Source organism: Prenolepis imparis, unplaced genomic scaffold (assembly GCF_030444845.1).
Source record: "Prenolepis imparis isolate NDT839.2.m4 unplaced genomic scaffold, iyPreImpa1.0 SCAF_49, whole genome shotgun sequence".
In the NCBI taxonomy this organism is placed as follows: Eukaryota; Metazoa; Arthropoda; class Insecta; order Hymenoptera; family Formicidae; genus Prenolepis; species Prenolepis imparis.
In genome coordinates, this window is record NW_028141207.1 from 209568 (window position 1) to 223861 (window position 14294).

At 30.7% G+C, this 14294-nt stretch overlaps 2 protein-coding genes across 2 annotated transcripts; both read left to right on the top strand.

Moving 5' to 3' along the window:
• Nucleotides 1-437: 437 nt before the first annotated feature.
• LOC145947162 (uncharacterized) lies at nucleotides 438-9796 on the top strand. Its single transcript, XM_083056945.1, has 14 exons — nucleotides 438-621; nucleotides 1967-1991; nucleotides 2502-2563; nucleotides 6721-6936; nucleotides 7091-7336; nucleotides 7570-7809; nucleotides 7914-8072; nucleotides 8160-8255; nucleotides 8353-8505; nucleotides 8628-8768; nucleotides 8854-9024; nucleotides 9096-9310; nucleotides 9392-9554; nucleotides 9651-9796. Exons 1-14 carry the CDS (start codon nucleotides 438-440, stop codon nucleotides 9758-9760), a joined length of 2181 nt encoding a protein of 726 aa, XP_082913071.1. The 3' UTR covers nucleotides 9761-9796.
• Nucleotides 2910-5025, top strand: LOC145947168 (uncharacterized). Its single transcript, XM_083056956.1, has 2 exons — nucleotides 2910-4250; nucleotides 4329-5025. Exon 1 carries the CDS (start codon nucleotides 3107-3109, stop codon nucleotides 3767-3769), a length of 663 nt encoding a protein of 220 aa, XP_082913082.1. The 5' UTR covers nucleotides 2910-3106; the 3' UTR covers nucleotides 3770-4250; nucleotides 4329-5025.
• Nucleotides 9797-14294: the final 4498 nt, after the last annotated feature.

Consider the following 14294-nt stretch of genomic DNA (forward strand, 5'->3'; position numbering starts at 1 on the left):
AAAAAGTCGTAACTTAGACAAATTTATTGGCTAGTTTTGGTCGATTAATTTAACTACCCTGATAATTATTTAGTTTATAACTTTCTATATATTGTTTAAATAAATATTAAAATAATTATATAATATTATAATATATTATATATTTTATATAATATATTATATATTATAATATACATATATATTTAATATATATACGATATATGTAATATATATGTATATATATTGTATATTGTACCATATACATAGGTCGTCGGAAAACTTTTGAGCCTCAACATGTAAATGTCGTTACTCGTCAAAACTATTTTGATACTATAATTGTACATGCTTTGAAAAATACCTCTGAAAATTTCAGCCACTTTAGACGCTCAGTTATTGTTTGACAGTCGTTTGTGTTAGTCGATGTCAGTGTTTTTGTAAAACATACTTCGACGGTCGCTATGGGCAAAATTCACGAATTGCGATTCGAATTGATTGATCACCCACCGTATTCACCAGATCTGGCCCCCAGCGACTTTTTTCTGTTTCCTAAGCTCAAAGTTTGGCTCGGAGGTCAGAGATTTTCATCAAACGAGGTCATCACGTCCGTAGAAGCCTATTTTGCTGAGCAAGACGCCAACTACTGTTAGGACAGGTTAATATAAAGAGATTGGAGCATCGCTGGAAAAAGTGTATCGACTTAAAAGGAGACTATGTTGAAAAATAAAACTGAATTTAACCGAAAAAATACTTGTTTCTATGTTAGGCTCAAATCTTTTCAGTCTACTCTTGTATATAATTATTATTATTTTTAAAGTAAGGTCCGTTTTGAAATAAAAAAAGATCTTAACATATAAAAATAACTTATTATGGCCAAAAAACTTCTACAAGCTTACTTTATTTTTTCACATACTCATCATTGACTTCCACCCATTTTTGATATTGTTTCAACAGCTTCCTAAATCCATTGTTTTAAGAGTCTGCCGCCTGTGTCTTGAACCAGTTATAGTAACGCCGTTCTTTAGTTCGCCGTTAGGAAATTTAATAGACAACTTTGTGAGGTTTTTGGACCAAATGTTATGAGTGACAGTAAAGTTAGGCAATGGTGTCGTTTGTTTAGAGAAAGACACACACATCACGAACAAATGTTCATGACGAAGAGCGTAGCGGTCGCCCAACAATGATGATAAAAGGTTTAATGGAAGAAGTAAATACAAACATTATTGAAAATTAGCGGTTTACGGTTTCAGAATTGTCTATTCAATTTCTTAAAGCAAATGAAAAAACAAAAAGAAAAGCGTACTAAACAACAGCATTACTAACCTCACCAGCACACAAACGACGGGCGAACGTTTGGTAAACGAATTTTCGTTTGGAGTGCGCGTAATCGTGCGTTCCCCGAACCAACCAAACGAAAATCGCCGAGCGGCGAAGCCGCCCGAAGATACAAGATATCTCGTATGTCGCCTGAACGTTCCGTGGTCGTTCGGAATGACTCGAGTATCTTCGGCCGTTATAAACTTATGGGCATCAGCCAATTATTTGCCAACTATACATATAATGAATAGTGAAATTGCTATTTTCAACTAGAAAGCATAAATACATGATCAGATAAAATTATATAGTGATTTTTTTTTGTGCGCAAAATAACAAACAATACAAGTGACTGCAGGTGGCGTTGATACGTCAAAAAAGTGAATGCTGCCATGACTTCCGTCAGTGATTTACTTCCGCCTATTTCTCTTTACTCAATAGTTGATGAGTGACCGAATTTACGGAACTTTGATTCGAACTTTCTTTTTCTTCTTGGAATAAGTATTGTCAAGGTAAGTACGATTTGAGCAATAAAAAGAAAGATCAAATGCCTTGAATCGCTAATAGAATTTTAAATATTTGACGGTCGATGTGCACCCAAATCCGCATGCACAAATAAGGCGGATGAAAAAATTTGATTTTTATTTTAACACACTTAATCTTTGAAATTTCACAGTCTTTTCAGTACTCTTCTTCTCATTGTATTTAATTTTTATGTTTTGTTTGCAAATTATTGCGAGGTTAATCAGTAAAGGACTCATAACCTATAATAAAGAATGATTTTTAGTAAGAGCCACTTTCTTTTAATTTTACTGCAAATTTTTTCTGCCACTTTTCCTTTGGTATTTAAAATAGTCTACATAATATTTTATTGAGTACTTTAATGTTTATATATTTTTCCAATATATATTTTAATCACAATGCACAATAATATTTATATCTTCAATTTTTCTCCAATTTTTTATTTGGAAACCTATTCTTTCACATATAGACTTACAATTTTGATGTGAATTCTGATATGAATTAATCAATTAATATTTTTTATATCAATTAGTATTTTTTTATTATTTTATGTGCCTAATTAATCCCTCTGCAGCGCAATAAATAAATGTCAATTTTCTGCGTTAAACAAAAATCTAATAATTCGATGTTAATATATATTGTTTTCAAACTTTAATATGTAAAAATTTGCTAATTTCTTGTTGTTTTAGTTTCAGCTTCCGTGATTTCTCTAGAGGTAAACATTTGAGTGAGTTAGATTGCTTCATGGAAGGTATGAATATTATTTCTTTCTAAAGATAAACATATCTGCCTGGAATCAAATAATGTTTTGAAATCAAATAATATTAATATGTTCTCATACATTTTAAGAGCAAATTAATTTTCTTTGGAAGTTTTATTGAAAAAAAAATTTTTTTTTTTTTAGAAGTTATAAGAGATTTATAAAAATCCCTGTAAAAGGTATTACTGTTTCAGAACAATATTTACATTTTATTTTGTTTATTTGTTTTGTTTGATTTAGATGGAATTAGTTGCTGATGTCAGACTTCCTTTTTCTACTTAACTATTGCAATCTTATTTTGTGTCTTGCCGTTGATCTTACAATTTTTCCATATTTAGATGATTATTTATTATTATATAATCATACCGTGAACATTATAAAATAAAATGTATTATAGTTCTATCTTAGTTTAAGTTTGTTTAATTATTTTTGTTCCAGCTTGCTTAGTTTGTACATTTCTTATTTAGATCTGAGCCGATACTCTAGATGTAAAACTAATTTCAATGTGATAAAATTGAGTTTCTTAGTTGTAATATGAGCAATTTACAGAGGAGATTTGTAGGATTAAAGCAGATTAGACGGCAGGCTAAATCTGAAACTTCAGCAGTGTTTGCTGGAATCACTGAGAGCGATTTGCAGTTTTTAGATGAAGAAGTAGATTTATCAACTTCTTTTCATTTTATAGAAGATGACTTAGTATTAGAAAATTTGAGTAGTGATAAAGACAACCAACTGAACAATCTAAATATTTCTAATCAACACAATAATAATTCAAATAATTGTGATAAATTTTGTTTGTCAAGTGATAGGCTAAGCAATGCCGAAAATAATGACGATATAGAAATGAATTATATTGAAGAGGACATGATTCGTGTGAGATATGACTTGTTTGAAAAAAATAACTCTGAAACTTCCACCTGTAGCACAAGTGAGGTGAGTGACACAGAGAATCAGGTCAATACTATATCTCAAAAATTACGTTTATGGAATGTGCAGTATAATATAACGCTAGATGCATGTAGAGCATTGCTGAAAATCCTGAAGCCCTCACATCCTGAATTGCCTTTAGATCCAAGAACACTTAATCACACTCGCCAGGGAGACGGCAATTCAAAATCTAAAAAATGGTTCATATGTTCATGTTGGTTTGATGGATGGATTACAGAAACGTGTAAGGGAAAGTGGTTTAAAAATTGATTGCAATACGCGTATAGGAATAGACATAAATATTGATGAGATCAATATGACAAAAAGTACAGTTACAGACGTCTGGCCAATATTATGTCGTTCTTTGGATTTAAAGGATAGCAGGCCATTTGTGATAGGGTTTTTTGTTGGCACTGGTAAACCTGACCCTCTTGAGGATTACCTGCATTCATTTTTAGTAGAGTATTTGTAGTTATTGAATGATAGCTTAACTGTTGGTAAAGATAAGTATGAGATTTATATTAGATGTTTTATATGTGATGCACCTGCTAGGCAATATGTGAAACGTATTGTGGGTCATGCAGCTTATGACGCTTGTGAAAGGTGTAGGCAACCAGGAGATTATATTTTTAACAGAATGTGTTACGCTACCAAAATAATTGGGCTTAGATCAGACGAGGATTTTATCTGTCAATCAGACCCAGAGCATCATGATGGGGTTTCACCTCTCCTAAGATTAAATTTAAAAATGGTTTCTCAGTTTGTTCTTGACCCATTCCATTTAGTTCTTGAAGGTGTAGTGAAAAGATACTTAAAATTTGTTTTAAAGGGCACGAAATCAAGAATGCGATTGAGAGGTGAAAACATTCTTGAGATCTCTCGGAGATTGGTGGAGTTGCGAAAACACATTCCACAAGAATTTACCCGCAAACCAGTTGGACTGGAGCAATTAGGGAAATGGAAGGGAACCCAGTTGAGATTTTTTCTGCTCTATGGAGGATGTGTAGTATTGAAAGATGTTGTAGCTGAAACTCTGTACAAATTATTTCTAATGCTTCAAATAGCAATTATGATATTTTCTGTACAAAAATTTATTGATGATGAAAACTTTTTTTCATTTGCTAAAGATCTTATAGCTCAATTTGTCATATTATCTTCTACTAGAGAGGTATTTGGAGAGAAGTTTTGTGTTTACAACGTTCATGGATTGTTGCATCTTCATAAGGATGTAAAAGGTATGGAGAAATCTCAAACATAAGTGCATTTCCGTTTGAAAGCTATTTGGGAATTTTCAAACAGATGCTAAGATCTCCAACCAAGCCAACCCAACAATTATTACGTAGGCTAGCTGAAAGACAATTTTTGAATGATTTTTCTGAAAGGGCAGCTAATTTCCAGTCTCATCTAACAAGTAAACCTACGGAAGTGTCACTCACCGATTTTAATGAAACTTTGCACATTTGTAGAACTATGAAAAATATTCGATACGTATTTTCTTTTATCGGCCAAGGTTCGCTCTGAAGGGTTAAAACGACAAGGGTTGGATTTTATGCATCAAGTGGAATAAGTTGAATATTTCAAGACATTAAATAAGTATAGGGGTTTTTTGGGGTCGCAGAAACTGAATCTGATGTTAAAATTATGGAAATCAAAATGGCCGACCCAATATGGCCTCCAGGTACATAAAAAAAGTGTTCAGTTCGGCCTTGTAGGGTATGGAAATATTGTAAAAAATGTTAAATTTGAATTTCGGTGTTTCTCAAGGTTTTTGATATCGCTAATCACAATTCTGATTTCGAAATTTTACGCAGGAACAATGTTACCAACGTAAGCTGCACCATGAATATCAGCAGTTACATTCATGCATAAAACTTTGGTACATGGTAAAAATATTTGGTACAACATACCCTACAAGGCCGAACTGAACACTTTTTTTGCAACAATTATAAGACATTGACATCATCTCTGTTCACTTTAAGTTCAGTTCACAGGCGAGATAGCTATTTCCAGTACAAAGAAAGTGTTGCCTCTGTACGCTCTATCCAGAAGTTAGAAAGTGGTGATGTTGTGATTGTTGCTAATATTTGTGATACAAAAAAAAATTTTTTTGACTATCCATGCAAGTCTAGTTACTTTGGAATTTATAATCTGGGTGATATGAAATGGACTCAAAGAAATGTTATAATCCCTGTTAATGAAGTAACAACTAAATATGTTGTTCTACCTTGCAAGAATGATAATATTGCCATCCCATTACTGCGTTCATTTTAAATAACATCACAAATTTTATAATATATTTATTTATCTATCGATTTATCTTTCTATCTATCTATTTATTTATGAAGTTAATACATATTGTTATTTTGGCTCGATTCAAATAGTTCTCTACAGAGAATAGAATAAGCTAGGAGAAAACATTATTAATTTCATGTAAAAAATTGAAAAGATTTTTCAAATATAATAATAGACATAATTAGAAATGACCAACCAAGAGGAACATTAACTTGAAGGACTCATCTTTGGACACAACTTACTTGAGATCTTCAGTGAATAGTTTGGAAATTATGACAATGGCAAATTCGTGAGGTATGAAAACTGAATATTGGCTCGGTGTGATATAATTTGTTATTATTATAGCTCCGCTCTTTATTTCCTGTTGATTGTGGTGCTAATGTTTTTCTATGTCAACAATGAAACGTATCTTTCTATTAGAATGCATTTATGAAAGTCAGCACGCAGAAGAATGATATGTCATATAATATAACAGACAGAATCATGACTCTGCAGACCAGGAATAAGCACTAATTTGAATTAAAATATTTTTTTTTATTACTTTAGCTTTGCTCTCTGTGATTGTATATGGTTCTAATTTCTATCTCAACCTTTTGAAGGTGATTGAAATGCTTAAGATTGTTATCATTGGTACGCAGATTAAGGTATCTTATATTGAAATTATTTTTCAACGAGATATCAGGTCATCATTGCATTGACTAACATTTTTATTAATTTTGTTTTGAACAGCTTTTTCTGCTCTCTCTTTGGTGTATGGTGTTATTTTATTTTTAATTGAGTGCATATACTTATTTTTATTAATAATGTTATGTAAAGTTTGTTATTTTTTATTTATAACTGGGATGCAACAGTTAAGAATTTGATATTGTTGATTATTATACTGTAATATAATGTGTGCTTATTCCTCCTTCATATTTATATTTTTTCAGAAAAAAAGTATGCAATTGCAGACCTTGAGGTTACTGTTGGTAATGAGAAGCATTTGGATGTGTGCATAATAGCGTACAATTGGATGAATGAAGATGGAGAAAATTGTCTATATCCTACTTATTTAGCCCCCCAAAAACAAGGCATTGCGACCAAGAAATGTATGGAACCCACTGCAAAATTCAACACCTATCCAGCCACTATTCGTGCTTGGTTTGGTAAGATAATTTCTCTCATTGCTCTTTTTTGCTTGTGTTAAATTGAAGAGATATAATGCTTTTTTTTATTCATCTGTGTAAATTCTGTCTCATTCTTTGTTTTTTCATTTTATCTTGATCATAAAATTGGCACCTATTATTCTTATTTCTATAGTGACATATGAAGAAGCAAGGAGGAAGCTGAAACGGGCTGTTGAGAAAACTGATCTAGAATCTGATGCAGATAGAGACAAGACAAGTCGAGGTGTTCGCAAGAGAAAACACTTTCATTCGTCATGTTTGTTCGAAGATAAAGACGATGAAAATCCGATAAAAGTGAGGAAGTCTCAACCTGCCTCACAAGAGGGTAATAGTCTTACTTTGCCAACGTTCAATTTCTTGCCTTTACTTGAAGAAACAGGTAAGTAATTTTATCTCATTTATTTATAACTTGCGATTTTTATCTTAAGGGAAACTTTAAAAGATTTCAAATTATAAATCTCTTCCTTTAGCGATTTGTTTTTCAAAACAATGAAAGATTTTTCCATTGCTATTTTAATTTTACTTGAAGACTGCTAAAAAGATTACTATTATAATATATATGTAAGATATGAATGGGCAATAAGATTACTATTATTATTTTTGTTCTGATAGAAGATTCCAGGAAAACCAGTGAAGATTCAACACCCTATCTGACTGCCACAGTTAATTGTGCAAGTGATAAAGACTATACTTTACCTTCAGTGTCAACTGAATCACAAAGCATCAATGCTCAGACCAAAGATAACGATAGCTTGGATTTTGGCTCTACCAAAAGTGACATTACTGAGTCCCAAAAGAGCTCTACAGTCTCATCAACACCTCCTCCGTGTGGTACATTAAAGACAATGACTGGTATGTCCAAAAATGTTTCCTTGGTTATATCTTCAAACTCTTAGTTATAGATATTGTTTTAGGATTTAAGTATATTAATTACTTTTTTACTTTTATTTATCTAGCCTTATTTAGCAGGCCATCACTTAATGTTACTCAGCCGAACTCCAGTAATAGTAAGAAAGAATTAAAGCAGCGCAGTAGATCATCTCTCAATGTTTCCAAGTCCAGCATTAGGACTAAAAAGAAACAATCCAGCCAAGGCAAGAACAGAAGTGATAAAAGTAATGGGAATTATAATGATTTCTTGCAATATTTTTATTGTCACCAATATAAGTTAGACAACATAAAATAAATTTAATTCGTTGCAGGAGCTGTAAAGCTTCAAAAACCAGCAAAAAAACATTTCGATGTTAGTAAACATAAAAATAAAATAAGAAAAGAAAATGAAGAGAGAATTGAAAAAGGTAATTAATGAAAATAAGAGAGTCTGACAATGTTATTTTTTCTTTCATGTTATCATTTCATGTATTCATTAATTATTTTTTATTAATTATTTTACAGCAATGACAGACAAATCTCGAAGACTTGTTCTCGGGACTGCTGATATCAATGAAAAATTAGAAAACAATAATTTACTTGCTTCAAATCTATTGGAAAATGTTAAAAGCCCCTCAAACTCTATTTCAAGTGCTCTTCTAACAAATGAAAAAAATGGTAAGTTAATGATTGTATAAATTTTAGTTGAATGCACCATTAGTAATTTATATACAGAAATTACAAAATATGATATAATAGAGTTTTAAATAAATTTTTTTTATTTTATACCTTGCTTCCAGGAAACAACATTCACATTTCTGATTTTGAACAGATGGATCCTCAAGCAACAAGCTCTGTACAAGGATATGACCTTTCCTCTGATATTTTTGAGGATGACGCTAATAAAGACTCAGATGATACTTATGAACCACATTCCAATAGTAAAATATACTATTTCGTTAATAATTGTTTGGCATTATAAACTAATGTTCTTCTGTAAATTCTTTGATTTATTTTTAATTGCAGGCTCAATTAGCAGCCAAAGTCTTGATTTTGTTGATGAGGTCAGCCAATCGCCAGCGATTGATTCGATGAATTTAAGTGAGCGGGAGATCGAGACAATAAATGAAACCACTGACAAAACGGCTGCTAACGAACCTATATCTGTCAAGCAGATTGATAAACGTTCAGCTATTCGTAAATATTTTTTTATTTCCAAGTATGTAATTCTTTTAAGTATTGAATACTATTTTCAATTCATTTTGCAGAAGTCATGAGACTGCAGTACGAAAAACTTAGTAGACTTGAAAACGCATACACAAAGCTCCAAATGACTGTTGAAGAAATACGCCAACTTTTATTGAATAGGACAGAGGTACTCCACCATCCAAAGGGACTCCCAAGCCTGCCTTTTCCAACGTTCGAAGATGCTAAAAGTGCTGAAGATCTCACAAATGGAAATCCTTCCATAAAGGACTATATTGTAATTTCAAAGATATTAGTATCTAACTTTATCATTGTATGTTTTGTTACTTGAAGTTTTCACATTTTTTAAAAATCTTAGATAAAAAAATTAATGTTTGCAAGTTCTGGGAAGTGTGAGAAGGATTGCTCAAAGAAAGTTATGGCTCTTCTAATGACAAATCATACAGGAACATTTTTTAATTGGAAAGGCGGAAAAGGAAAACAGCCATTTGGGAGCTGGCATTTAAAAGAAACTGTGATCAGTAAGTAAAATTGTGAAATTTAAGGTTTTTTACATTATTTTATTTTATAATATTTTTTGTTGAGATTTTGACATTTCGTAAATTTTGTTATTTCAGCGGCAGTTAAAAAATTAAGAGGAGACAAGCTAGACATAGGAAAGGCAGAAGATGGAATAAAAGAGTGGTTAAAAGAAAGATGTTTCAGGAAGAACAATAGTGGCTTATGAAATAAATTGTTAGCTTTTCTGTTTTACATGATTTTAAAGACAAAATAAAGTCCTGAAACCTAAAAATTTTATTAATTTCTTTAACTTGATTAAAATTCTAATTAAATATTTTGCGAACATTCCGTTTAGACGTACGTTCTTTGAACGTTAAGAACGAACGTTCCATGCGAACGTCAATCGGACGTTCCATGCGAACGTCAATCGGACGTTCTTGTGGTGGCTCATCCGGACTGTTTACGAACGGTTCGGGTTCGATCGTTTACCGAACGTTCTCTCGTCATTCGTGTGCTGGTGGGGAACTGGTTCAAGACACAGGCGGTAGACTTTTAAAATAATGGAATTAGGAAGCTGTTGAAACTTGAACCAATATCAAAAATGAGTGGAAGTCAATGATGATTATGTAAAAAAATAAAGTAAGCTTGTAGAAGTTTTTTGGCCATAATAAATTATTTTTATATGTTAAGATCTTTTTTTTATTTCAAAACGGACTTTAAAAATGCGCCTCGTATTTATTATATAATATTGTTACATTAAAGAAACAATGTCCTTTGTATATTATATATATAAAACATATAAAATATATATATATAAATATATATATAAAACATACCTGAGTCGATTTAGATGATTTACAGAAAAAGAGCACATAAGTCTATATGCCCTTTTTCCATCTATGGCCTTAATTATCATAGACCAATGTGTAGAAAAAAATAGATGGTATCCGACATTGATAAAAAATTATGTAAAAAATGTGAAAAATTATGTATTGGCAGAAGGATTAATGTTAGAAATTCTGTATCATATTAAAAGAATATATCGAATTTTAGAGATGTAAATATGTATATCTAATTATACATGTAAAGTTTGTTTAATACAGTAGAATGTAATAATGTTTAATACAGTGTGTAGAAGCCAAATTCAATTTGAAATACAAAATACTCTAATATACAAAGTGAAAAGTAGAATTATTAGATAATCTTATATGTAAAATAACCTATTTTAACTACTTTTTAACTAATTAATGACTGTTATATTGGATCTTCCATTTTGAAATTTGTAATTCTGACGCCAGATTAGCCAGATTTGTATTCAGCGACCTTGACAACATACCTTCATATCTATTTTTGTGGCAAGTTATGTTGTAATAAAAAAGAAAAATAGTGGTTATAAATGGCCCATTTTTGAGGTTTTTCTTTATACTTTGACAACAAACGAATGTCACCACGTCATTCTATAGTCAAATACTATAAGCAATCATACAAATACATGTCGGCTTAGAGGCAAAAATCGGCCACTTTTTAACATATTTTAATTTTAACCATACAATCACTATGTATAAAAATTTTATTTGTTAAAAAAAATTTAAAGCCAAGCATTTCCATAATTTTTAAAAAATCGATGTCAAACGATTATATGTATATACAGGGTGTCCCATTTTAATCTCCCCAGGCAATTATCTCGAAAAATATGGAAGATTTGGAAAAATGTTTCAGACAAAAGTTGTAGGACTTGAAAGGGGACAGATGATGAAAGTATGGACTTGATCTTGAGTGACCTATTGAAGGTCAGGTCATCGATGTTTTCTCAAATGGAACCCCCTATTTTTTATTGCATATTCTTGTAGCCCTTGTCGAGACGTTTTCAAAACATTACCTATTGATGTCTCATTCCCAAGATATATTATAAGAAGCTTCAAAATTGACATATCATCGGCATTTGCATTATCCAATATACACCGCGGGGAGGTTGTTCAGTCAAATTTGTACATCAAGTGGCCCTAAAAAGGGCAGACTTTGTGTGTGCTTCTTTAGTAAAACTTTTATCTCTCTTTCTCTACCATTTTCTTATCCTTCCTTTCCCTTACATTAAAATAACCAGAAAAAAAATAATTAGAGAAAAGTTTTACTAAAAAAGCACACACTCACACACACATACACACATACACACAAAGTTTGTCCTTTTTAGGGCCACTTGATGTACAAATTTGACTGAACAACCTCCCCGCGGCAGTGATGCAAGATTTCACACGCGACAGCCACTTCGCGACAGCCATCTTGCAGTGGAGGGGGTAGGTCGGCAGCGCAGAGCGCACCGAAAAGATGAGAACCCTTGTCCTTCGAACATATGTAGAAAAGGACAGGTATATATCTTTTGTCCTTTATTTTCTTTTGATAGAATAGAGCTACGAATTTCGAGCGAATCCGGAATACTGGCGATAGCGAGTAGGCGATGCGACCCAATATGCAAAAAGAAAATATAAAATATAAAAAATATATTTAATATTATAAAATAATATTAATAAAATTAATATATTTTAAACATAAATTAAGTAACTTATATTTAAAATTTTAATTAAAAATAATTATTAATTAATAATAATTACAATTAATAATTATAAGTATATTTTATATATAAAAATCCACTCTTGGCCAATATATACGCCTTTCTATTAAAAAAGATTTTTTATCTTTAAAGAAATAATTGTAATAAAATAATATTTTAATTTATAAATATTGTTTAAGATTTTATTCTTTTTATTCCCTATTTATTTTGTACTAATGTACGACGTACATATTGTTGCTCAACGGAAACCGCGAGAAGGTGGTGGTTTCTTCCGTCAAAAAATTTAAAATATTGTATATTGGGAAATGTCATTATTAAAAAAATATTAAAATTATAAAATAATAAAAATAAAAAAATAAGTAATTAAAATAAAAAAAATTAATAAAAAAATAAATAAAATAAATAAAAAAGAAATAAAAAGTCAATTATATATAATTAATTATTAAAAAGTGAATTGCATCCCAATATACTTCGTCATATAAATATATTATGTGTATGTGTATGTGTGTATAAATACGAGATACATATATGTTTACATTGTATGCATATATATATATTATATATTATATACATATATGCATATAATTGTATACGTATATATATATTTATTTATATATATATTTATTATATATTTATATACACAATTTTCTTACATGCTTAGAAGCATGACGTCTTTTAAATAAAATGTAATATTAATAAGACGAGGGACCAGGTATGTCGGCAACATCAGCGTCTGTAACATGTAGCTTTAAAATATTTTTATTTTTTTTACAGCAGTAGCATATAATTTGTCCGCCGACATAAGAAACAAATGTTTTTCATTAACTTGCATGTTTATAGCTGTTTCTCCCCTCGTCTTTAATGCAGATTTAAATACACAAATAGCATTAACAGAAGCCGACGAAAATTTATTACGTTTTTTTGTTTTTACATTATTTAAAAGAGAAAACATTCTCTCCGGATCGGCATTAGAATTTGGAAGCGATCTAATAGTATTTATAACATTTTTTAAATTAGGATATTTAGCATTATTATTGGTGTCTCGACGTTGTAAAATTTCTTTCCAAGCATTATCAAAATTTAATTTAGTGAGGCTTTGTTTTTCTTCCATTGTAAAATCTGATTCTAATGCAATCCATTCTTTTTTTAAAGCATCTTCATCAAAACCGCTAATAGTTTTAATGACGAAAGAAACGTTATTGAATGATGTTTCTCTATTATAAAATAAGCTTACAAATGGTTGAAAAACTATTAATTGTGATAAAAATGTGTCATTTATTGGTAATCTTTTACGAATTTCTTCTGCAGCAGTCACATAAAATGTTAAACAATTTTCTCGAATAATTTTAACAATGTCTACGTGACCTTCCAGTAGTAATTCGTTAAGATATTCCTCACATGCTGAACCCAAAGTAACTTCATTAAGATCTTTTTGATTCTCCTTTAGAGAGAATGCAATATTTTCAGAAAATGGTTGTAAATGCTCTTCTTTTAAAAAATTTTTGCAGATTTGGAAAAGAAATTTTTTAGATTTTGGTTGTAATAAATGAATTCTGGTTTCTAATGCTTGGAAAAATGCATTAAATGCATTAAAGAAATTTAAAGTATATTTTAAAAAAAGAAAATAAGCTTTTAGTTCTACGTTGTTCATCATAGACAGTAGATATTCTCCAGAATTTTTTTTTTCCCCTTACAACCATTTCGGTAAGAAAATATTTAATTGTATCCCAAGATTCAAGAAGTCGTTCGACACATAAATAATGAGACAGCCAGCGTGTATCACATAATTTTAATATTTTGCGATTTGTTTCTTGGAAACATTCACAAAATTCTCTGAAAATTGCTGTACGTTTTGGGCTGCTGTTCAAATAATTAGAAATTTTTTTTATAAATTCATTGCAATACGCAGGTATTTTATTACATGCAGTATGCGCTGTTAATGCAGCGGAGTGGCAAGAGCATGTTAAAGTTATAGTAAACGTGGACATAGTTCTTCCAACTTTTTTTTGAACGATAAATATTTTCCTGTCATAACAGATGCGTTATCGCACGACAAGGCAACAATATTTGGAAATGGTATCTGCAGTTTCCACATTTCACATTTAAATGCCTGAAACAACTTTTCTGCGCTTGAATCTTTGGTATCAATATCGATTAATTTGACTAATTGCGAGCGAACATCTAATGTCTC